The following is a 27595-nucleotide window of genomic DNA, read 5'->3' as shown; positions in this document are numbered from 1 at the left end:
TCTCAAATTTCATTAATGAAAAGGTTTGTCTCAGATAAAATTTTGCAGTTTCCTTGCTTTACTACTGATTTTGCAGATACTGCAAATGGGACCCCTAAATAAAGCATCGAAGAATCACCTGAAACTGCAGTAACTTGTGTATTAATGTTTCACGAACCCAGTAGGTGGCATATCTCAATTTTGAAAATTTTCCAGATACTGCAGTTTTCCATTTTAGGGCAGTATGAGGTCATTCAGCACTGAAAAGGAAATTGACAGTGAGAAGGTTTGAAAGGTAAACAGGAGTTACACCTCGCAGTTGCGTTATGAAACAATTGTTAGAGAGATTGGGAAGTCATAAGGAAAAAAGACAATGTGAATAGAGGTACAGTAAAAGGAATGAAAGAGCTTAAATAATGCCTACAGTGCACCTCACGTACACTGACGGCACTCTGCCCACTACCGGGATATAGAAAAGTTTCCTCGCCTGCCTTTGCTATATTTCGTCCCAGTTTTGACTTGGGCACCTTATTTGGCGGGCTGACACTTTCTATGCGCGCCAAATGTCATTTGGGGTCTAAACTGCGAACGTCAGGGGAAATACGAGGGATCAAGGAATATTTAAATGTCAGGAATAAATATCATTAGAGTGTATGTTGATACGCTTTCAAGGGGGTTCAAGAGAAAAACAAATGCCACTACCACCAACAATAATTTGCTGATAAGGGCTTGATCTTTCAATGGTACGTCATTTCTTTATGATCTAGGACTGATTTATACAAAAAAAAAATTATATATAATAAAAAAAATGAAAGGTCCTTCAGCCTTCTACCACAAAGAATGGCAGCTTCTTTTGTTTCGACCGAGAAGGGCATCAAGGATATGAAACATTAGGTTATGTGTATGGTGGAGAGAGAATTTCTATTCTCTCTCTCTCTCTCTCTCTCTCTCTCTCTCTCCTGAACATACACTCACACACACACCCGTTCTCTCTCTCTCTCTCTCTCTCTCTCTCTCTCTCTCTCTCTCTCTCTCTCTCTCTCTCTCCTGGACACCCACAGAACAATTATAATTGTCCTCTCTTCTCTTCCTCTTTCTCTCTCTTCTTCTCTCTCTCTCCTTTCTTCTCTCTCTCTCTCTCTCTCTCTCTCCTGACACTCATAGAACATATCCCAATTATAACTACCATATTTCTCTCTCTCTCTCACCTTCTCTCTCTCTCTCTTCTTCTCACTCTCTTCTCATCTCTCTCTCTCTCTCTCCAGGATAAATACATGTTTATTAAAGCACACATTGCTTCCCACCGCAAGCAAATTAGAGAGGTAAAAAAAAAATAAAACAGTAGTCCAGACTGAATCCGCTTAAGAACAGCAGGAGTCAAAGGTCGTAGGTAAACCGACCCATTACCTGCTGGACTAATAAGATAGATAAATCTTCGCTCTTAATGAACGCCCACCTGTGAGTTTCACATGTATTTGAGTGGCTATCTGCAGGAAGAATTACATTCGTTATTTATATTTCGCAACCCAGATGCCACGCGAATTTGACTGTGAAAAAATAAACAGCTCAGAATTTGTATGAAAGTGGAAGAAGTCTTGCGAGAGAGAGAGAGAGAGAGAGAGAGAGAGAGAGAGAGAGAGAGAGAGAGAGAGAGAGAGAGAGAGAGAGAGAGAGAGAGAGAGAGAGAGGTGATAATAAGATTATATTTTGTGAGTGTTCTGGAGAGAGAGAGAGAGAGAGAGAGAGAGAGAGAGAGAGAGAGAGAGAGAGAGAGAGAGAGAGAGAGAGAGAGAGAGGTGAAAATAGGGTTATGTTTTGTGAATGTTCTGGGGGGAGAGAGAGAGAGAGAGAGAGAGAGAGAGAGAGAGAGAGAGAGAGAGAGAGAGAGAGAGAGAGAGAGATCCCACACAAAATTATTCTGTTCTTTTAAAAGTGAAAAGTTTCGCAAAACTTAATATCTTGACAAAATAATCATCAGAGGGAGTGGACCCGGAAATGAGAGAGAAATAAAACAAAATAAAAAAGATAATAAAAAAGACTCAAGAATCATGAGAATGAAATAAAAAATAAAAAAGATTCGTGAATCCTACGGCCACTTTTTATGCGAGAACCCTTATTAGGCAGTTTTAGATGCTACATTATGATAATTCACCATCGGATTATGATGAAGGTCGCATAAATGGCCTAGGTTCACATTACGCCCTTGGGGTATTGCTGTAAAATTAATAGTAGCGTTACTTCAAGAAGTGGAACTGCTGCATTTTAATTACCAATTCTTGTAAAATAAATAGTGACGTATTTCAAGAAATAGGTCATTCACAACAAAGAGGGGTATATTGATATATTATATATATATATATATATATATATATATATATATATATATATATATATATATATTATATATATATATATATATATATATATATTATATATATATATATATATATATATAATATATAATATATATAATATATATATATATATATATATATATATATATATATATATATATATATATATATATATATATATATATATAGAAATAATCAACACACAATCACGTGTGAACAGAAATAAATTTTCTGAATCACACTGTGATCGAACCCAGGTCTTTCAATTGAATGGCCTATAGTAGGCAGCGCCTTGCCTTTCAATTGAAAGACCTGGGTCTGATCCTGATGTGAGTCAGAATTTTATATTATATATATATATATATATATATATATATATATATATATATATATATATATATATACTGTATATAATATATTATATAGGTATGTGTATGTACTTATATACATACATATATATATATATATATATATATATATATATATATATATATATATATATAGTCTTATTCTTCCAGATTATGCTGTTCAAATTTCTTTTACTAAAAGGCATTCTGTTAACAAGAAAAATCTTCCCTTAAGTAGGCTAACTCTACCCACACACCAAATGCATATACAACACATTTCCTCTATTAGCTTAAAAAACATCGCACAATCAGTCACAAAATCCTCAAATTATACACCTGAGATGAATTTGCAAGCAATATATACAGTATATACTCAGTCAGAGGAACTCAGAAGCATGGAGAAAAATAACACACACGCATACAAGCACATACACACATATACACACACACACAAACACATGAAGAATTGAAGGCCACTGGTATCTTGACCTTAGAGTTTCTCGGCAAAAAGAATAAATATCCTGTCCTTCTAAACTTCAGACTTGGCTGCCCGAGATATTTTCAGCTCAGTAAATCGAGACTTGTTCGGCTCCATTCATTACACGGTCTCTAACTGCTTCGCTGTTCAGTTTATCTAGTTTATCCTACGCCGATCTAAATTTATCACTCAGGAGGAAATCCTTCAGAGTTTATAAATGTGACTCCGTTAGTGGTCTCGTTAAACTAAATAATAATAATAATAATAATAATAATAATAATAATAATAATAATAATAATAATAATAATATATCGACCGTAACTTGTATATATATTTTAAATATATATTCACATTTACATCACTGTTGATTTTTTCACATGTAATAATAATAATAATAATAATAATAATAATAATAATAATATATCGCTGTATATACATTTTTAAATACATATATTTACACTTACGTCAGTGTTAATGTTTCACATGTAATAATAATAATAATAATAATAATAATAATAATAATAATAATAATATTTTATTTTGGCAGACAGCAGTTATGAACACACTAGTAAACGGTTAGAATACCAGCCTTTATAACGCTAACTTACTGCTTTAGTATTGCATTTTGTTAATACCACTGATTTTTAAGTTTAATTCCCTTTATCCCACACAAATGAGTCTCAGAATAATATCCCTAGTCTTTTCTGTTACTATTTTTGAAAGGATTCTATATTTACTTAACCTTTAATGATACAATCTATTAATGACCTTCATAAACATTTTCACACCACAATTATCATGACTTACGTCCACGGCAAAAACTGCTTTCCTGCAGTTCTTATTAACGATCATAATCTTTGAGTATTTTACAGTCCAACATACAGATATTAATAAAGGATTTTTGGAACTGCTGTTACTAATGAAAAATGGAAAAAAATTCCTTAATGTGAGCTTCATGAACAGACATTCTTAGCAATAACATTAACCTGTACAAAAAACGAAAAGAAAAAAAAAAACTGAATTGACTTAGGAATAAGTCACTAGGTTTCAAAGACTGCGTAAATGTCAGCAAATCAAACCTTTGGAAATGATGAAGTAAAGGACACTGCGCATTAACGATAGGAATTTAAGAGCTGCGAGATACCTAAAGCGGTCTTCGGACTGAAGAGACACACTGGTAGCGGAGTCTGGGAATGCCCTAGGCTACGTTGCTGCGTCCACCGCAGTTTAATATTGAAACCATACGTAATCGATCTGGAGTTCTAGACCAGCATGACCAAGCTGTCGGTATACCCTTGACCTTTTTCCCCAGTTCTACTGTAAACCTCGAGAACTACTCTTATTGTTTCATATCCTTTAAGCTCTTTTGACCACAAGCTTTTTTTTTTTTTTGCAGTCTCCCCTACTTTTCAGTTACTTCCTTCTGTTCCCTTTGTTGCCAACCTTCAAAGTGGACTTTGACAGAGCTCAGTGTGATGACTTTTATCTTGGGAGGAGGAGGAGGAGGAGGAGGAGGAGGAGGAGGAGGAGGAGGAGGAGGAGGAGGTGGTGGTGGTGGTTATTGCTCTTGCTTGAGAATCAAATCTATGCCTCTTGTATCACAGCTCTTACTTTCTATCCGAGCCTGAGAGAGAGAGAGAGAGAGAGTATCACAGCTCTTACTTTCTATCCGAGCCTGAGAGAGAGAGAGAGAGAGAGAGAGAGAGAGAGAGAGAGAGAGAGAGAGAGAGAGAGAGAGAGAGAGAGAGAGAGAGAGAGCATGTCAAACTAATACGTTGCTCGAATTAAACGTCTGCTGCCTTGAAAGCTGCGTGGAATGATTGCAAGCCTAACCTTCATAGAACTGAGAATTCCTCTGTAAGAGTCTGACTGCATCTCTTCCATTCGCTGAGTCCATTTCCAAACACTTTGAATCTCCCTTTTCCCTCTCTTCCGGACAAATGATAATACACAGTATCTGTTTTGCCCTCGGAAAGCTTCTCTTCAGTTCCTTGTGGCTTCTGACTCCTCAGATTAATTCATGGTAGCTGACCGGTCATCCAGTCTGTTATGTACCTGCGTCCCTTTTTGTTTCATCATTTCCATGGCCAAGATAATTCTGGAATCTGTGAAGTCTTGGGTAAGCCAATGGACCTGATGGCATCATTTCTTGGTTTCTCAAGGAACATGCCCCTGTATTTTGCAATTTTCCAGTTTTCCAGTTTTTAAACATTGATATGGATCTTTCATCTTAGAAGCACTCACTTGTACAGTCTGTTATCAAGAAGTGTGACCACTCTGATCCGTCCAACTATTATTGCTCTCACCTCTACTGTAGCCTCTGAAAGATAATTTTTTTTATTAAAACATTTTAGTCGATACTCATAATGGAGTTTAAAGGACTAATCAAATGACATATCTCAGATTTTAAAACTCTCCTGGCAATGTCCATGTCTAAAGAATTTGTGTATATGTATATATATTCACTAGCCTTGGAAATTCGACTCAACTGCTAAAACACTCGGACTTTCAGTGCGCACTCTTTGACTCAGTAAGGTCAAAATGTTCTTCCCTTTTAGTGGTCTATTCTTGCTCAACTTTTTTCATGACCTACGTTAAGGCTTCTCTCGATTTCGCTGCTGGGTTGGTCCCAGACTGTTCTCTCGTGAGCTACATTCGCTTAAGTTTGTCAAAATTTCCATTTTCTTTCTCGACACCACATTCTCTGAAGCCTGAATTACAAGTCAATGGCCCCTGTAGGCTTGTCCCATAAGAATAAGGTTTATCTTTCTCAATAATAATAGTAATCACGACATTATCTATCAAACCTTGGGAGTTACACAGCACAAATCTATGCTTGTCTCTGCCACTTTCTTATTACAAATAACTACGTCTAGAAATCGTGTCTGACCGAATGCATAATTATGAGGTTTTAATTACCATTTGCAAATGACCAGCTTCATATTATTTTACAATGTGTGAACTATACTTTTTTTTTCCTCGTTTTTCCGTTAATCACTTGATCCCTGTTTCCTTGCATTAAGGAATCTGTATACTACGTTCGTAATGATTAAATGATCTCCATCTGATGTAACACATTGTAATGAAAAACTTGATATAACAAAACGACTCCGAATTTATGCATTAGCCTTGATATTTAACATGACTGCTTCTGCCATGGGTTATTTGCACTTTATGAGTGCGCAAACATATTTTCTTGAGTGTCAAGATTCGATGCATCAAAATAAGGAATATGTCAAAAGGATTAAGCTTAGAAAAAGTTGAACGTAATCTGCAGCCATTCCGAAAGATTTCTTGCATGTGATAGTCAAAGGTTTCAGCCGGCCCCACGCCCCCAAAACCGCACGAAAAAAAAAAACCAATGAAGGTCTACAAGCGATGTTTTACGAAAATAAGCCTCCATCCACCTGTCGAATCGAAACACCAAGGAGGGTCGCAATTTGAAAATTAACAATATTAACGTGAGAGAGAGAGAGAGAGAGAGAGAGAGAGAGAGAGAGAGAGAGAGAGAGAGAGAGAGAGAGCTCCAATTAGCAGACGGGACAACAGCACCGAGAGAGCTAATGGGAATATGATCAATAATAAACTAGGCCAGAGAGAGAGAGCGAGCTCCAATCAACAGACGAAACAACAAGGGAGTTAATGGGAATATGATCAATAATCAACTAGGCCAGAGAGAGAGAGAGAGAGAGAGAGAGAGAGAGAGAGAGAGAGAGAGAGAGAGAGAGAGAGAGAGAGAGAGAGAGAGAGTCCCACCACTAAGACGACATAACACCATGGAAGGGGCTAATAGAAAACTGAGCAGTAATAAACTAGTGCAGAGAGAGAGAGAGAGAGTTCCAATTATCAGACGACATTACAACAACACTAATGAGTAACAATAAACTAAAACAAATTGAGAGAGAGAGAGAGAGAGAGAGAGAGAGAGAGAGAGAGAGAGAGAGAGAGAGAGAGAGAGAGAGAGTTCCAATTACCAGACATTACAACAACACTAATGAGCAACAATAAACTAAAAAAATTCACAGAGAGAGAGAGAGAGAGAGAGAGAGAGAGAGAGAGAGAGAGAGAGAGAGAGAGAGAGAGAGAGAGAGTTAGTTCCAATTACCAGACGACATCACAACAACACTAATAAACAACAATAAACTAAAAAACTGAGAGAGAGAGAGAGAGAGAGAGAGAGAGAGAGAGAGAGAGAGAGAGAGAGAGAGAGAAGATTTCCAATTACCAGACGACATTACAACAACACTAATGAGCAACAATAAACTATAAAAAATTGAGAGAGAGAGAGAGAGACAGACAGAGAGAGACAGACAGAGAGAGAGAGAGAACTAAACATCTTTACCCTCCAAAGTGCATGAAACAGTAACCGAAGACCTTTCAAACTAAGACTTTGAAGGCCTGGGTATAGTCTCCTAAATTAACAGGGCGAAGGAGTCCAGTAAGAGTGTAGCGTTTTCACCCTGCCCAAGGGCGTGGTCCTCACGCCGGAGGGGGAGGGCAGGAGGGCATTTACTAAAAGGTTATGCAGTGAAGAAGGTCTATATACTTCCACTTCGGTGTCACAATTCCGTCCTATGAGATGTCACTCCGAGATTTCATGAAGGTGGAGGTCAAGTCTAAGATATTTGGTGTGTGTGTGTGTGTGTGTGGTGTGTGACAAGCAGTAGCAGATGTATCTTTATTTGTATCAAGTGTGTGTGTGTGTATGTATGTGTGTATAGGCTAGCTAGTATTATATATATATATATATATATATATATATATATATATATATATATATATATATATATATATATATATATATATATAATAGAAAGACAAAAATCCACGAAGGAAAAAAACAATGGAGTGTTGTAGGCCTTTCGACTTACAGTCCTTTACCTGAGTCTGCTAAGTAAAGGACTATAAGTCGAAAGGCCTTGCAGCACCTAATTCTTAAATGGATTTTGTCTTATTTATATATTCACCACGTTCCATATTTTCGTGATCCAGTTATACACATACATACATAAATATACCAATAACCAATATGATCAAAATTCATTCCTTCAAAGATGATGGAGGTCTGAACAGAACATCAATCTACCCGAACGATGTATAAAATATCTCTCGTAAATTGCTGCCCGAACGATATATAAAATATCTCTCGTAAATTGTATCTCAAAACAGGAGGCTTCCCAACAATGTTAACCACGTAAGATAAAACATAACCACTTTATGGATAATCCCAGGAATTTCAACGAAGGTCAGGTAAGTATCCAAGGCATCCACTGTAAACCCGCAAAGGTATATCAGATAAACTGGTTATGGACAAGAAAGGGTAAACTAAGTCGCAGGAACATTCCAGTTTGCAAAGGAAAAATACGACTGGGCCTGCCAGAAGTTCTATTTAATGTTTTGTTGGTCAAATTCCTGTCTATGTATTTACAATAATAATAAAATAAAATAAAATTACATGATAACAATAAAATATACCTCGTTGTATGCGACAGAACATGGATATAAAAGGTATATTCCAATGGAAGTAATATATATATATATATATATATATATATATATATATATATATATATATATATATATATATATACACACATATATATATATATATATTTATATAATATATATATATACATACACACACACACACACATATATATATAAATAAAATAAATATATATATATATATATATATATATATATATACATATATATATATATATATATATATATATATATATATATATATATAAATCATATATATATGTAAATCATCAATGAAGGGGCAGAGGACACAGATATACAAGCTGACTTTATTCCAACGTTTGTAATTATCGGATTAATTACATCATCAGGGCTGTTAAAATAAGAAATAAAATTCTTTGTAAAGTCATAAAAGCTAAAATAAAGGCTACAAATTATTCATACAAAATTTTCACAAAATGTACACAAACATTAAAATTACAGAACAAAAGTTTTAAAAATCATTACATTAAAATGAAGGTAAATAGAATATACAGTAAACTAAAATTGAAAACTATCATCTGTGAAAGGGGTTACAGAACAAAAAGATTAAGACCGACCTAGAGGAGTGACAGCTTTAAACTAAACAAAACATAAATAGAAAGAACACAAGTCAGATAAATATAGAGGAGAGTGTGAGTGTTTAATGATTTGAACATGTTGTTTGATGAAAGTGATTCCAGAATAACAAGGTCTTGAGGGTTGGTGGTATATATATATATATATATATATATATATATATATATATATATATATATATATATATATATATACTATATCTATATATATATATATATATATATATTCCTGGTGTTTCAAGGTCAGCGAATTCAACGAAAGCTTGAGAAGAAAAAGTGGTTAATGAAAACGGCTGCTCGAAGGCTAAGGAACGTGGAAAGCCATATTGAACATTTAAGGAAATAGTGGAATTTTTGTCATACTTCACTCATAGGAATTGGAATTGGAATAAGAATATAAAATTTAGCCCAAAGGCGAAGCGCTGGGACCTATCTTGAGGTCATTCAGCGTTGAAAGGAAAATTGAGAGTAAATAAAAGGTTGAAAGGTGTAACAGGAGGAAGACCTGGCAGTTGCTTATGAAACAATTGCTAGGAGACGGTGGATAGCAAGATGGAAGAAAGAGAATATGAACGGAGGTACAGTAAAAGGAAAGAAAAGGGTTGCGGCTAGACGTTGCAGAGAACCTCAAGTAATGCCTACAGTGCACAGCGTTAGATGTACTGACGGCACTACCAGCCCTTCGCCTTAATATTCATTACATCATGCTCTCATTATCAACCTTCATCTTAATATTCATTACATCATGCTCTCATTATCAACCTTCACCTTAATATTCATTACATCATGCTCTCATTATCAACCTTCATCTTAATATTCATTATATCACGCTCACTATCAACCTTCATCTTAATATTCTTTATATCACGCTCTCATTATCAACCTTCATCTTAATATTCATTATATCATGCTCTCATTATCAACGTATATCTTAATATTCATTATATCATGCTCTCATTATCAATCTATATCTTAATATTCATTATATCACGCTCTCATCATCAACCTATATCTGAATATTCATTATATCACGCTTTCATTATCAACCTATATCTTAATATTTATTATGTCACGCTCTCTTTATCAACCAATATCTTAATATCATTATGTCACGCTCTCTTTATCAGCCTATATCTTAATATTCATTAATATTACACTCTCACTATCAATCTTTACCTTCATATTAATTATATTATGCTCTCATTATCAATCTTTAACTTAATGTTCATTATATCTTTTACTCTGCCAGTCTTTGTCTTAATATTCATTGTACCATAATTTCATTACCTTGATCTTAAGATTCATTATATTATAAAATCATTACCTTCATATTAATGTTCATAATAATATGAAGTTTAAATTAATATTCATATCATGAAAAGTTTAAATACGATATTCATTATATTACGGAAAGCCTAAAGATTCTAACGAACTACAGTAAGGTAAGATCCATAAAATTAATAGCATACTTAAACACACTTATCTCCTTGTTAAGAAGAGTCAGTGGGTTGCAGTCAATGCGAAAATAAGTAAAAAATGCGCCGAAGTTTCTTCGGCGCAATCGAGTTTTCTGTAGAGCGTATAATCAAGGCCACCGAAAATAGATCCAGCTTTCAATGGTCTTGGTATCATGCTGTGTGGGCGGCGGCCCATGAAACTTTAACCACGACACGGTGGTGGCCTGGCCTATATCGCTGCACGATTATGGTTAACTTTAACCTTAAATAAAATAAAATTACTAAGGCTAGAGGGGCTGCAATTTGGTATGTTTGATGATTGGAGGGTGGATGATCAACATACCAACGGCAGCCCCTAGCCTCAGTGGTTTTTAAGATCTGGGGCGGGACAGAATAAAGTGCGGACGGACAGACAAAGCCGGCACAATAGTTTTCTTTTACGGAAAACTAAAAAGACCTACTGTCAAGGAAAGTGCATTGCAAAGGTCAACAACATAATACCAAAATATATAATCAAATAAGCAAAAAAAGGGGGTAAATAAAAAAAATGTAATAAGAAAATAAAAGAAAAAATTACATATGCAAATCGGACCTAATTCAACATAATTCTTGTCCCGGAGTCTCTCATTACTGGTCGTTTTAGAATTTGATATACTCGATTTTTTTAAATTCATATCGATGTAATATTAAGATTTAGGCGTCCATAATCAATTTATCATACCTGAATAACTATCTTTCTTGATAAATGTCTGCACACAAAGAATAACCGCAAAACAACATTATTACAAGAGAGAGAGAGAGAGAGAGAGAGAGAGAGAGAGAGAGAGAGAAAGGCTGTTTTTCAAAGGAATGTCTAGACACTGAGAAACACTTTCGAACATGACATGAACAAAACAATAGAGAGAGAGAGAGAGAGAGAGAGAGAGAGAGAGAGAGAGGCGGATTGTCGAAGGAATGTCTAGAAACTGAGAAACGCTTTCAGACATAAATAGAACAATACAACAGCTGACAGTATTTTGTATAAAAAGAGGCTGGAAGAGAGAGAGAGAGAGAGAGAGAGAGAGAGAGAGAGAGAGAGAGAGAGAGAGAGAGAGAGAGAGACTTTAACTTTAAAAGTTAGTTGTGGGCCTCTTGACAAGGAAGACAACCTGAGAGGCGTCTGGAGAAGGTCGAATCTGCAACATGCGGTTGATAAAAGGACACAAAAACTGAATGAAGACCAAGACTTCTGGGAAATTCAAATCAATAGAGCCAACGCAATAAAACTCAGAATCTAAAACAATGACCCGTTGATTTATAGGACAGAAGCTTACTCCGGAAATGCGTAGTCTTCTTTTTTTTGTACAACGGCGTCGGGAATATCCAAAAAGGCTTGAGCAGCCAGGAATGTCGAGCAAAGTCGAATCGAATCAAGTCGAAGTACCTTCCGCGGCAGAAAGGTTGAACCTCCTCCCCACCTCCTTCCCCTCCTCCGCCTTCTCCTCCTCCTCGCAAAAGGGAAAAAGGTTAGAGAAAAGGTCAGAGGGAACGCAGTCACTACTGAATGCCAGAAGACAGACGGTATAAATAGAGCGGCAGGTACCTGCAGGAACCACACACACACACTCGTGCATCGCCGACTGAGCCAACATGCGTGTTCTGGTGGGTACTCCGGTGTTCCGTTGAAATTAACAATTTTAATCGCCCCGTCTGGGTAAAATCTGTTCTGTGAGAGATTATGGAGCCTTTGTTTGTATTATTTGATAATTCTCCAGCTATATGACTGACTGATACGTAGAGCGAAGGCTCATTGCTAAATCAATTAGTATCGCTTTGTTCAAAAGAGCCTTCTAGTGATACTTATCTATAGTCATCTCTGTGAAAGAATTAACCGACAGAAAAAATCTTCAGTGTGATTGTTCAGATCCGAAAGCAGATTCCTTTATCAAGATAACCGTCAATTGAATTTCCATTATATTATAGTTTATATGAAGGAGCTTCATCAGAAAAATTGGAAGGACCAAACTCATACTTCTTGTATTCAGAAAAGTGGTGTCAATATTCCTTTCACTTATCTATGGAAACGCTTTCCCCATTTAACTTTATTTTACTGACCTTGATCTTTCAATAATTGGCAACGAAACTAGTTAGTCTATGACTACGAATTAGTTGTTTTCTCTCATGAGCCTCAAGTGCCGGTTTATCAAAATATCTGCAGTCACAAGTGATCGACTATGGAAAAAAACAAAAACAAAAACGGGGAAAATTATAATCAAATAAATATGAACTACTGATAAACAGGATGAGCAGTCATTTATGTACTTAAATGTCGTATTCATCAACACACACACACACAACACACACAAACACAGACACACACAAAGTGCAGAAGACTCTATACTGACATCTTAATAAGCATAAATGCGACATGGAACGCTACGTTTTTCTGAGAGTTGTTTTTTCTTTATTTTCCAGGTCGTACTCTCAGCTCTTCTGGCTGCCAGCCACGCAGCCCCCCAGTTTGTGTTCGTCCTGCCCCAGGGCTTCCAGCAGCTAGGGCAGGAGGGCACAGCAACAGCAGCGGAGGCAGCGCCGGCCCAAGAGGCAGAAGTAGCTGCTGCCGAGGGCGAAGCTGAAGCCACAGCTGCTGGAGTTGTAGACACCGCCGCGACTGCAGAAGCTGAAGTCGCTCTTGAGACTCCCGCCGAGGTCGTCAGCCCTATCGCAGACGCCACTCCTGCCGAGGAAACCGCCCTTGCTGAGGAGGTAGCAGCTGAAGGCGCCCCCGTCGCTGAGGTAGCCGTCGTCGAGGTCATTCCGTCCGAGAACGAAATCGTAGCCGAAGCCGTCGTCGAGTTGGTCGAACCCACCGTTGCAAAGGACGCGCCAGCCGAAGAACAACCCGCGGCCGCCACGGGCAAATCGCTAGGAGCAGCAGCAGCTGAGGAGGTTCCCGCCCCTGTCAAAGTCAGTGCCGCTCCAGCTGTCAACCAGGTGGACCCATTGGCCGTCGTGGATTCCAGGTACCGCCAGTTCATCTACCAGAATGACGCGCCCGACGTCGTTGCCGCCAAAATCGAGCTGTTCCGCATCCACGCTGACAGGATTCCAGTCCAGACAGCCGTCACTGCGTAAACGACCTTCTTCTTCTTTATGTTTTTCCCTTGCAGATAATCGATCTTGGCAGTATTTAGATAGGCTAATTATATTCTGTACATAACGATTCATGTTGCGAGGATTATAGAATTATTTTAATTAATATATTTGGACCTTCAGGTGTTGATCATTACTAGGTAAAAATCTGATTTCTCACATTTGCAATACTATCAAGTCTCAGTCACAGGAACGTTAAGTTACTCTAGTCCCGGAGAATGAAATGGCAACGGCTTTAGATGGTCTAGGATGAAGCTGCAGTACAAAGTGGAAGTCGTAATGTTTAATATAATACGAGTGTGTGTGTGTTGTTTTCTCTTAAGGTGTCCATTTACTGCGTAACTGCACATCTTTTCCCTTCGCCTCTAATCTTCTTTTATTTCCACCGAACTCTCCTCTTCTGTCGAAGTGAGGGAGCCGTTTCAACGGTCAATCCCTACTACGGCTACAATCTAGTCTTCTCTCACCATTCCTCTTCTGCTGTTTCCGTCAAAGTGAGGGAGCCAGTTTACTTACTACTATTAGTCCACTAATCTTCTCTCACTCTATCCTCTTTCTGGCAGATACTGTCACAAAAACGAAAAACCTTCTGGAGCTTCTCCTTTTTCAAAAAGGGGATGGCTGGAAATAACTATTAAATGTAATAACAGGTCACGAAAAACCCACGAGAATTAATGACGTCACGCTGTCTTCTAGGTGTTCTTGCTCAATTTCTTTCCCTCTAAATTTTTTCTCTTCATTATTATTATTATCATCATTATACTGCCTTTATATTTTCAGCTAAAAATCAAAACAGTCTGTAAAGCGATAAAATCCAATTTTTTCTTTATTTTTTATTTGTATTTATTTTTTTCTTTTTGCTTTCAAAGATGCTATCTCACTGTCCTTAATTCGACGGCTTATGGAAATAAAGTTTATAAAAATATTTGGTTGAATGCGTCCTATGTCCTCCATATATGCTAACCTAACTAGATAATTCATCACGGGTACTGGAAAAAATCTTAATGGTAAGAATAATATAGTTGACATTAAAATAATTAACATTATGATTATGGAGCCTCCTTGTTAGAGGAGTCATAGCTGGTATATATGCATATATATATGTATATATATATATATATATATATATATTATATATATATATATATATATATATATATATATATATATATATATATATATATATATATAATATATATATATATATATATATATTATATATATATATATATATATATATATATATATATATAATATATATATAATATATATATATAATCATATATATATATATATATATATATATATATATAAAGGAACAGAGACAATCAAGAAAACTAATACACGTTTTCATGAACTTTCCTCTGCAGGTTGCAGTGACAAGGACAAGATATTGTTGGATGCCATTTTAAAATGTCAGCATTTTCTTCCTTTACCTCAGCTTTTTCTTTGAACTAGTATACAAATTTATATAATATATATATATATATATATATATATATATATATATATATATATATATATATATATATATATATATATATATATATTATTGGTTATATATATATATATATATATATATATATATATATATATATATATATATATATATATATATATATATATATATATATATATATATATATATATATATATATATATATTTTTATATATATATATATATATATATATATATATAATATATATATATATATATATATATATAATATATATATATATATATGTGTGTAATGTGTGAGTGTGTATGTATATAATTACATATATATATATATATATATATATATATATATATATATATATATATATATATATATATATATATATATATAGTCTGAGGACTCACTGTATAGCAAAACCTTGAGTACCCAGTGCCCTTCCCGAGGGTGAAACAGGTCGAAGGGAAGATAAAATCTCCACTATCAAACTGATGGGTCCTGATCAACACTCTACCATTACCCCAACAGACAGACAGACAATCCTTATAGTCATGGATATCACTTCGTTTACACATTAATCAACACACATGGTTGAAAACATAGAAACAGACACAAGCAATACTCACAATGGAACACTCACATTCTTGCTGGTCAGCTCCTCAGGATTCTTTAGCAGGGGATCTGAAAAAACAGAGAATCATTCTATAGGACCAACACCTGAGACAAATTGTGTTAAGTAAACAAGATTGAAATTTCCCACTTAAAAATATAACGTTAGAGTATAAGGTTCCCAATTATATAGTCAACAAAGTCTTGCACAAAAGAAAACAACTGAAGACCATATCAGAGCAATGAGCATGGCAAACTAAAGAAAAATAGCAATTTCTTATGACAGTGCTGTGCTGAGACAGGGGAAAATGGGTACAATTTTGATTTAAACGTAACAACTACAACCCTGGCTTATCAGGACAAATTCCAAACCACAACAAGGAAAAATAATAGCAGAGGTATTTTTCTTCCTTATATATAATTATTAACATTATCCTCATAGAGTAAAAGTAGTGTAAGCAGATTTTTGAGTTGTGTTTCCAGTTTCCTAAGGCTCAACTGAAGGATTAATTCTTAAGTGAGTAGTGAAAACTGGAACAAGGTGTTGTTACAGATGTTGGACAGCAAAAAAGGAAAAAGGTAGAGAGTGATGCAACTGAGAGCTAAAGGGGTTAAGCACAAAGTTCACTGTGAACGTTGAACTGGTAATTTTATGATATTGAAATTCTCATGTCAAAGTCAGGTTGAAACCATCTCTTAAAACACTTGAATTCTGTATCTTAATTCAACTCATTCATTCCACTGTTGCTTTTACAGTAGCGTACCGTACTCCAATTTCAGTCATGCTTATCACAATTTAGCAAAACTTGACTTCTCTTGAACTTGTTTTCCTCTTTCTTAAATGGAAGCTCCCTGGCCAGTTAGTGAAACTTTTGGGTTGTTTGATAAGAACGTGAGCATTTGAACCTGAACAGTAAAATTAATAATCAATGCAATACCTTACTAATATGAAAAACAGGTACCTAAATAGTACCATCAGATACCATACAATGCTGTAAGAAGCTCAAACACAAGGGCATTTAAGTGAGTGACCCAGGACATTAGGAACAAAAGAAACACTAATTACACCAAACCCTTAAGGTACTGATTTGCAGTTACTGTCTGCGTAAAATGGAAAACTACGGCCTGTCAGTAAGTGAATGTTAAAATGGTTTTAAGAATTTCACACTAACATATTTTTGCATGTATTTTAAGAATTTCACGCTAACATATTTTTGTATGTATAAGTATAAATCCTATATTTATTCATTCTACAAAATGACTCTGATTACAATTGGGTCTCAAGACTCCTGCCCACACTGCTGGATACTGAATGAAGACCCAAAGCATGACACTTACGAAACATTTTCAAAGTATGATGACCAGTTAACATTCCTTCAGCTATTACACATCCAACAGACCAGTGCAGGTGAGAAACTTCTGGCCAAAACCAAATGTTAAACACTTGTAATCCATGCATCACACAGTAAAACTTGTTCATTGTTCCATGATGTAATTTGCTAACAAACATTTCAAGCAATTCAAACCTCATGACTACTCCTGGAGATTTCTAGGACTTTTGAACTCCTCTCGGTTTTCATGGTTTTAAGGTCCTTTGCAGCGTCCCTCTGGCACCTAGCTGTAACCCTTTTCATTACTTTTACTGTACCTCCGTTCATATTCTCTTTCTTCTGTCTTACTTTCTACCATCTCCTAATAATTTATTCATATTGTAACTGTGAGGTTTTCCTCCTGTTACACCTTTAAGACCTTTTAACCATCAATTTCCTTTTCAGTGCAGAACGACCTACTAGGTCCCAGCACTTTGCCTTTGGCCTAAATCTTATATTTCATTCTCAGTTTTCACTACCCTATACAATCAGTTAAGGAAAAGCTGCTTTGTATGTTATTTACAGCCAATGACTAAATAATGTGCTTTTCATGATTAAAATCATAGCGCGAAGCAACAATCGTGCAGTGCCCCACCTCCCAAAAACTCTCTATTTTGGAACAAGAATGGCACAAGAGATACAAACTCATGTGCATTAACGTACCCTGAACACCACAAAAGTAGACTACACCTACACCTGAACAGCCTCTTCCAAGCACTGGCCATATACACTCTCTTTCCACGGGTGGACACAGACTTCTTGCCCTACTTCTCAAACTTAATCTAAAGGTTCAATGACGAAAAGATGAAATTACTGTGTTTCACTCTTTGATTTATTATGTTGTAAGTTAGGTTATGATGCAGGGGTGGGGTGGGGGGATATAAAGATAAAGCAGAGCTACACGGCAACCGCCCCCCCCCCGTCAGGTAGGACTCAGTGGCCTAAGTTAGGTTAGGTTAGGTTAGGGAATGTTCAGTTAAAATTCATACTATAATTCATTCTAAAATTTATGGAACCATAACTCATACCCTGAACACAAAATTATCTCAGCCTATATCTAGGGTCTAGCTTGTCTGATTAAGGCCATAGGTCTTCATGAGATCTTGCAAGCAATGATAAAACCACAGTCCACTTATAGTCCGGTCTTCTACACGTAAGTTAGCCTACATCTGGTCTTAGATCTATGTAGGTTTGGCTAACCTCCATTCACTTATACTATTACAGGCCTAAAAATGGTTTCCATGATTTAGACAAAGCTTCTGCAATATGGTAATCATATATATAAGATTATATATGCCATTTCCAAACTAGGCTTCTAGTTTCAGTGACATAATGTCAAAATTTTTAACAAAATCTAGAATCCTTTTACACCTATGACGAAAATAGCCTTATACGATACGCTTTCAGGTATATAAACTCCCAGTAATTATAGATCAGACTTACCTGGAAGCATTCAAGTTGGAAACTGGTGATTGGTCACTGGAAGGAAAGCAAAGTATACAAACATGATGCTGAAATTAAAATTACCACACTCTAAACAATCCACAATGGGAGACTGAGAGAAGACGAGGCCTGTTGCCATGGCAACAGGTTACGGACCTTGTTGTAGTGATCCTTACTATAATTTTGGAGGCATCTTTGATACCATTTCGTTGCAGTCTTCGTGAAAACTCGTATGTCGCTCCTTTCACCTTCAAATTTGTTTTAATTGTATAAATGCATCATAGAGCAAATTATGATAATTCCGTATTTTAAACACACACTTCAAAGGTAACTATTGTATTTCTTGACAGTGGTCTGTCCAGAATGACTAAACCTTATAGGATTTTTGCCTTTCTCCATATGAATCCTTGCCCAATTTGAGTACAGTAGTTTAAATAATACTTTGAAACACCATGATTTTACTTGTATTTACATTACTCTTTTAATTAAATCCTTAGTGCCTTTACATACGCAAGGGGATGGTGCCAAAAAGGTTTAACACCAAAGGTACACTATTGTAGAAAAGCGAAGATTTGTATCTTAAGATATATGTTCTGTAAAACTTCAAAGTCACCATTACATTGCAGGAAACCTTCCTTTGGTAACATAATCTGCCTTAATAGATTAAGTTGATAATGGCTTCAGAACCTTTTCAACCTCATCAGTGCCAATAATGGATCACATCAAAGCAGGTATCCCTTAAGATGTTTATCTTACATTTGGGTACTTGCTGGATAATATACTGGAATGGATGACTTGTTGGAAAAACAGGTTACTGTATATTTCTCTTTAAAAGACATGAAGAGATTGTTACACATGCAGCCTTTTCCATGAGAAACTTATGTTGCTGTTCTCATTCTAATTTTTACCAAATTTCTTATTATCTTTAGTAGGCTATATTTTATATACCAATTTTGTTGCACAAATTTGGTAATTGTGTGTTTCTGTATCTCCCTTTTATAGCCATTTTGGTATACAGCTTCTTTTACTGTTAGTATATTAACACTTCTATTCTGGTACAAGTGTCTTTTCTGTTTCTGCTAACAGTAATGGTTTAAAATTGTTAAATCTTCTATTGAAACATTTTCAATATTTCATTCTTTATCTTTAGGAGTCCCATGTTCCAATAATGTGTTCTTAACTTCTGTACTTTTTCCCTGTTTGTCATCTGTGGTCAGAAGTCCTTCATTAGGGTTGGGTTTTGAAAATTCTGAATTTCTTGACACCTGCATGTGCTCTTTTACTGTTTGCATTGTTTGGTTTTTCATGTGTGACCTGAGATTTGTTTTGCATTGTATGACCTTTTGCCTAGTTCAGGAATCCTTTAACTTTTCTTTCCCATACAGGTTCTCTAGCAGATTAGACATTTCTACTCAATTTAGTTCTGTATAAGAGAATCTTAATCAAGTGGTATATATTTAAAAACTTTATTCTTCTGTAGGTGAAAGAGGCTGTAAAAATTACCTGATACCAATAAAAATGATGAATTACATATGATCCCTGCACAATTAGGCATTAAGGGACTTGACGATACTGATAAACTAAGTAGCCAGAACTGCAACAACCATGACCAAATCAAATATAACTACTGTAATCCTGTCGGAGATTTTTTACCATCACTAAAACCATTAGCTTTAACGAATTGCAAGCTTTGTGGAATAATGAATCTGATCATTAAATATAACTTCTTAAATTCACTGCTCAATTGTAGTATTCTTCGTTTCAAAGAATGCCTCATTGAATTTTATTGCATTCAAATTAGTCACTCGTTGAATCAGTGAGGAAATGTCGAATAAACCACAGTATCCAATCTCACAATGCATGACAACACTTCAGTTCAACATATTTTTGTTTGATGTGATTGCCCATTTTCATTCTGTAATGAATATCCCGTCTTAGATACTAATCTATAAGGGAAATTGCCAGAATAAACATTTTCAGTTTGTCAGAATCTTGAACATACTTAGTTTATCCATCATAAAACTTTTTATCCAAAAAAAATTTTTCAATTACAATTTGTCGAGAAATTGACATGTTTTCCATTTTCTGAACCATTGTAGATGGAGTCTAGAAAAAATTTATTGGTGTTCAGTTGTTTATTATACCAAATATCTGGAATGTTTTCAGACGGTCATGCGTTGTATGTCTAATTATTTATATGTCTAAGTGTATTATTTATGTTTATGTATTTGTATATTCATGAGTGAAAGTTTTCATTTCCTTTGTAAAGGAAATGTGATTACCTTGATACTCCTCTTAGTATTTATAACTAGCAATTATCCCTTCTGTCGTTGTTGGAATAGTTACGCATACGCCCACCAGTCTTACCTTTATGCTTTTTTTTGACAGGAAGCAGGCTGAGAGACGGTCGAGAGCCCGTGAAAGGGGGAGTATCCGTGTTCCGCTGAGGTTGTCTTATGTATATTAAGACCCAAAGGGATCTATCGGAAGAATTTGCGACCTTTTATTGTGATAGTTTGTTATTGTGTTAATTTTACCGTAACTGGTAATATGTGTAATTGGATTAACTTTTAGTTTAACGTAAGTTGTTTTATTGCTAGACGGCCCACGGTGATTCAGTTGTTGTGATTCAGTTGTTTATTTATTAGTAATTTAATTAATTTGATGTGTTAAATATTCGTTCTTGTATTAAATTGTTAAATTTTACATAGTGATTGATTCCTGAGACCCCTTCCTTTTCCCTGTGAATCAGTTACAAGGCCAGTACTGAATTAGGTGACTGCATTATGCTTGGGTAGGTTGCTCCCAGGTGTGATCTGCAGCAGATCTGCCAGTCTCCCTAAACTAAGGGTGTTGGAGAGTTTTATAGTTCAGAGAGGGAGGGACAGGCTGATAAACTCGGTGAGTGTAGTGAGTCTGCATATCGAGTAATACTTTCCCACACCTTAGATAGTGGTCCTCTGGAACCGGATACCATTAGTTTAGTAGATAGTTAGTTCTCAACATTCTTGTTTTTAGTCGCTCTAAGTGAATCAAATCGCTCTAATTTTTTTCGCAAGTTCTTCCATGGTGAAATGGTATTTACTTACCTGGTTTCATTATCATATTTATGACGGTGTTTTGTGCTTATGTTAAGTGGGTTTGATAACCTTAACTAGCAGTTCCAGTCTCCATGATTTGAGGTTCAGATAATCATTGTGTGTAACATGTTTTAGGATTTTGTTCCATTTGTGCCATTATCACTGTGTATTGTGGTGTATTTGTATTTCAGATTCAGTATATCAATGTGTGTATTGTGGTTATATTTCAGTGTTAACATTGAATATTTACAGTGTTAATAATATTTTCCTGTCGTCAGTGATTTTGGTTGTAGTTTTATTGTCATATTGCAGAGACAGAAGCGCTAGGTGCAAATTTGCATGCTGATACACTCATTCAGATAGTATACACATGATGCTGGGTCCATCATGTTAGAGATAGGAAGTGAGATAGAGCAGCATTTGCAGGCACAGGTGAACCTGCTCTTTGAAATTCTTCAGAATTATAGTAGTGACTGTGCAAGGTGCTTTTGCAGAATCTGAGAATACTTGGCTTCATTATCAGTCAGTGTTGACTAGAAATCCTGACTTATTGGGTCCCAAATTACGAGACTATAGAGCTGCTGGTCGCAATGCTAGGAAAATCAGAAATGATTTATCTGCTAAAATTAATGAGAAAACCCTGTCTAAGGTTAGTGATACAGGTATTCCTAATAAGGAATGGTGCACTTCCTGGCAAGGTTACCACATGTAAAGATACCAGATTTTGATGGTAAGTATCAGGGAATGGCCAGCATTTTGGGATTTGTACAGTAGTGTCATTCATAACTGTACTGGATATAAGCCCAGTGTTTTGAAGTTCAGTAGTGGCCTTAAGGTCCAGTCTCAAAGGTAATGCTTTAGGGTTATAGAAGGTCTTAGTATTACTAATCAGAATTATGATGGCCATACAGATGCTGGGAAAGAGACTCTATCTCGATAGTAGCCAAGTCTAACCTGGTTCCCGTTTAGAGAGAGTTCTAGTAATTCCCATCTTCCCCAGACATAATTATGAAGAATTGTTGAATTTTAGACTTGCTTATAGGAAGCCGATGTTGCAGGCAAGTAATGAAGTCAATGTAGAACAGTCTGAGTCCTCTGCAAAATATTTTGCTCTATAGTTGTCGCCGGAGACATCAAAGTATTTATCAGCAAATATCAAACATTTGATCTTTCACTCTCTCAGATTTCAGGAAGGTTGAAGCATGCACTAGACTTGTTTGAATACTGTAAAGAACTAAGTTCTCAAGTGATTCGAAATCAGCTGGTCATAACCTCTAAAAGTAGCTTCCATTGGTGTCTCAATGATTCAGGTAAGGTAGAGATAGATATGTACACTTCTGCAGGTACCTGCAGTTGTCAAATTCGGTAATATTCAACCAAAACATAAGCCCTGTTTGTTCTGGTAATGAAACCATGCAGCCAAGTATTGTAGTAATTATCCCAGTGTGGGAATCCGTACAGAAGTTGAGAGAACTTAGTTTAAGGGCTTTATGTTACAGCCAGGCCATGTGAAGTGCAATCGTAAAACACAGGTGAAGGTAGACACTGTGATGGACGTCATCACATTTCTTCCTTTGTTTCAAGTTTTCTAATAAACAAAGTACTGAATCCTTCAAAGTCCATGGACAGAGTTAATGTTTAAAGCCAGAAATCTGTCAAAGGTGATTCCATACAAAGTATTAGTTCAAGTTCTGTTACCACAAGTGATTTGGGGTAATAATGGTTCTGTATCCGTACAGTCATGCAGCATTACCCTGATATTGTTCGAAGGTGTTGTTTCAACTGCACACTCTACAGCAACTGTCAGGCTTCAGGTGGTGGCACAAAATTGCAAACACGTACCTTTTGACATACAGGTTTCCCAGAGATCATTTATTTGTCCTCACTTGTACAGAGTTAAACCTTAAGACTTTGGATAGGATTACACTATCCCTTTCTCCATTTGGGTGTGACCCAGTGTCAAAGTTACTTGTGATCTGGTTAAGGTGGTGGTTCCTTGGGTAAACCAAGAATTCCAGTTAAAGCATTGGTTTCCTTAATAATGTTGGCACTAATGTATTTCACCACTGGTATAGCTAAGGTTGCCACATTCCTTCGTAGTAAAGGTGTTAAATTGGCCGATCGCTACCTTACTGGTGATAATGTTAATTGTATTCAGTTGATTATTGGTGTAGACTATTTTCACAAATTTATACATAATCAGTCTAGTACTATGGGTATTTGTACTTTCAGTACAGCTGGTGGTGCCCTCATTTGTGGTCCCATGCCTCAGTGGTCTAATGATCAGTCAATGAATATTGTAGCCACCCAGCATGTAATATGTGCATGGTATGGTAATGGACCTCTGTAGTGAGTGTTGTAGCATTTCCAATCTTTTGAATTGGATGCCATAGGAATAAAGGAGTTTGACCTCTCACCAGAAGAGAGAAGAATGGTTGAACAGTTTGAGCATTCTATTCATAAGGTTAATAACCAGTATGTGTAAAGTTTACAGCCCATTTGCCGTGTTGCAGACCACCTACAAATTATCGTATAGCACTTGACACCAGATTGAAGTCATTGATGGGGAAATTCATTAGTGATCCCTACTTTGGCAAATTCCATTATAGTAGCATTTTGTCTGAGTATTTGAATTTAGATTTATTGAAAGTGTTCCACCAGTCGGAACCAATCAAAGGTCACTACTTGCCTTATCATCATGTAAAGAAGCGACTCGAGTACAACCTCAATATGTATTGTATTTAATGCCTCTTTAAAGGTCTGGCACTTATTCTCTAAAATGAATGTTTACTTACAGGGCCATCTTTGACTCACTCGTTGTTTGAATCACTTCTTGCATTTAGAACTAACTTGGGCAGTTATTTCAGACATAAAGCAAAGCATTCTCAGGATTGGGATTGATAATCATCCTGAGATTGGTGTAGATCTGTTTTGACACAGACACCACAGACCCTCAATTATTGTATCATACAGATTTAAGGTTGTATGTTTTGGTGCTACTTGTCTACCTTCCTTTTTGCAAGCAATCTTTTAAATTATCACTACTAACTATTCACACCTATTGCAAATCTCTTGATGTCTTGCTTTATGTAGATAATTTTCTGTGTAACTTATGAGAATGTTGAACAAATGTTGTGACTACCCTGGCTATTAATCATATATTAGAGCAGTGTGCAGGTATGCTACTACAGGAATGGGTGTCAAACAGTGCACAATTTAATGAATATATTTGTGCAGAAATTGGTAAATGACAAAAACAGTAAATCTGAGTGTTAGGAATTAACTGGAACATTTTTTCAGATGTATTAAAACGTGAAACCCTGCAGTGTGAATGACTCATCAGTCACCAACGGTCTATTTTGTCATGTAGTGTAATTGTCTTTGACCAGTTTAGTTTCCCCTGTAGTAATTAGGGAAAATATTAATTTCAGATTTAGAAACTAAATTTGAAATGGACAAACTAGTCAGCCCAGAGATTATTGAGAGATTTAATAGAGTTAAAGAGGCAATTGCTTGCACAGTTTCTACCATAGAATTTCCTAGATTTGCTGTTTTACAGGAAAATGTCAGCTGCATATATTTTATGACTCCTCCTCAAAAGGCCTTTGGTGCAGCTGTACTCCAGTTGATTTGAGTTCCCAGACTTGTAATTTGCTAGTTAGTAAAGCTTGAGTTTGTCCCCTAAAGAAGCTAACCATGCCAAAGTTGGAGCGACATCGGTAAATATTGGTTGTAAACTGAAAACACTTTGATGAAAATATCACACCTCAAATTTCAATCTTGTTTTATTTGGAGTGACAGTGGAAGCCACCATAGCACGAATCAGGAGTGATAAGTGTCATGACCTTTATGCATGAAACAGGGGGTTAAAGAAATTAGAGACTCAGCATTTCCCATTATGTATGTTAGCTCTAGAGAACCTAGCTGACCTTTGTCCAGAGGTTGTGATATTAAAGTATTGTTGGCTTTTCGTAAAGTATGGATCAGATTGGTTGATTAGTGGAGATTATCCTCCTCAAAAGGGAGATTTTCAGTTGATATGTCATTGAACGTGAGTGTAATGAGATCAATGCTGAACCAGTAAAATGTTATGCTCCCCATAATTATTAAATTTGATTGTTACTTAGCTTTAATTAAAGTAAAGGAGTAATGCTTTTAGTATTGAAATTTACCAGTATAATAACTGGTTACCAATTTCCACTTGACCCACTGCTTACTTAATAAGGTTAAGCACAGCAGCAACATTATCCTGGTTTAGCAGCACATCTTTTAACAGTAATCTAAAGGTTTGCAGCTGACATTAAGAATTTTGCTTTTCAGTTAAATCTATCTGGGATCAACAGAACTTAGTGCACCAAAGGACGTATCCAGTGCTAACTTGAAGGAAAACTGGCATGTCACCCATTTACTCCCACCTCAAAGCCACTTGACTACTCTTATAATAAGATATTTTCATGTACTCAATCACATTGTCAGGGAGTTTCAGTATTGTTAGTTCTGAGAGAGCAATTTGGGATACCAAAATGTGATACAGTAGTCAAATCTATTATTAACAAATGTGTGTTTTGTAAGAAGGTTGCTGGTAAGTTATGGCTATTAATCCTGGTCCTCCTGCCCTTACCAGCAGAGATCACTTTAACCAGCCATTTTTGTGTTGGTATAGATTATACAGAGCCATTTGTTATGCTGAACCTGATTCTGATATTCAGGGAAAAAGCTTTGCATGTGTTTATTTACTTGTGCTTCAGCATGTGCAGTACATTTGGAGTTAGTATCATCCAGTTTTCTGCATCAGACTTTTTGCTAGCCTTTCACAGGGTTTTGTGCATTATATTCAGTGCCCGATGTTATCATTACAGATAATGCCAGAAACTTTGTAGGGTTTTCAGCACTTCTGGAAAGAAATAAGTGGATGAGAAACCTGAGGTTATGGAGCATATGCAGAATTTATCTGTTAAATGGAAGTTTTCTGTACCAAGGGCTCCATGGAAAAAATGGGTTTTTTGAACGTTTAATAGGCGTCACAAAGGATGTTTAGCTAAAGCCCTTTATAGAAAAGTTGTATCCTTTGAAGAATTGAGAACCCTTACGTCAGAATTTTCTGCTATTATTAATAATCGTCCACTTACATACCTTTCAGAGGACAGTATGGAATGTTTGACTCCTGCACATCTTATATTTGGACGAAGTGTGTGTTTGTCACCACCTCTGAATATCCTGGCTAGTGATGAGATCCTTTATGCTGAAAACTTGATCTAAGAATCAGTGCATGCTGGAAGCTGCTCAGCGATGCTGTAAGTTTGAGGAGTTGTTGGAATAGTGATTACCTCACCAAGCCAAGGAAAGACACTATAGCAGTGTTAAGCACACTATGAATGCCCCTTGAAAAGGGTGATATTGTCCTTGTTGATTTAGGAACTTCTTCCGTAAATGAGTAGCCATTAGGTCGCATACAAAAGCTCATACCTGTACAGATGGTGTTGTACAGTCCCACTCACAAAGGTAGGTGACAAATTATACCATAGGAGTCTAAATATAAAGTAGTACTTCTTGAGGTTGATACGTCAGGAGGTTACATTCTCAGTTTGATGAAAATGCAGTTTGCTCCTGCACCACATCCCGTAAAGTACCCTCCATCACCGGAGTCCCTACCTCAACATCGTCCTATGAGACGTGCAGCATTAAAGTGCATGCCAAGGAAAGGAGCTGATTGGAGGATTTATTATGAACATGATCTGTTGTAATGGATATGTGTTTCAGGTACAAAATTAATTTTTGTACCTTGATT

At 36.1% G+C, this 27595-nt stretch overlaps 1 protein-coding gene across 1 annotated transcript; it reads left to right on the top strand.

The window, feature by feature from the left end:
- The first annotated feature begins 12227 nt into the window (after positions 1 to 12227).
- Positions 12228 to 14771, top strand: LOC136847864 (cytochrome c1-like). Its single transcript, XM_067119847.1, has 2 exons — positions 12228 to 12357; positions 13171 to 14771. Exons 1-2 carry the CDS (start codon positions 12346 to 12348, stop codon positions 13828 to 13830), a joined length of 672 nt encoding a protein of 223 aa, XP_066975948.1. The 5' UTR covers positions 12228 to 12345; the 3' UTR covers positions 13831 to 14771.
- Positions 14772 to 27595: the final 12824 nt, after the last annotated feature.

The sequence above is a fragment of the Macrobrachium rosenbergii genome, chromosome 17 (genome assembly GCF_040412425.1).
Source record: "Macrobrachium rosenbergii isolate ZJJX-2024 chromosome 17, ASM4041242v1, whole genome shotgun sequence".
Lineage (NCBI taxonomy): Eukaryota > Metazoa > Arthropoda > Malacostraca > Decapoda > Palaemonidae > Macrobrachium > Macrobrachium rosenbergii.
This window is presented reverse-complemented; position numbering and strand designations above follow the sequence as displayed.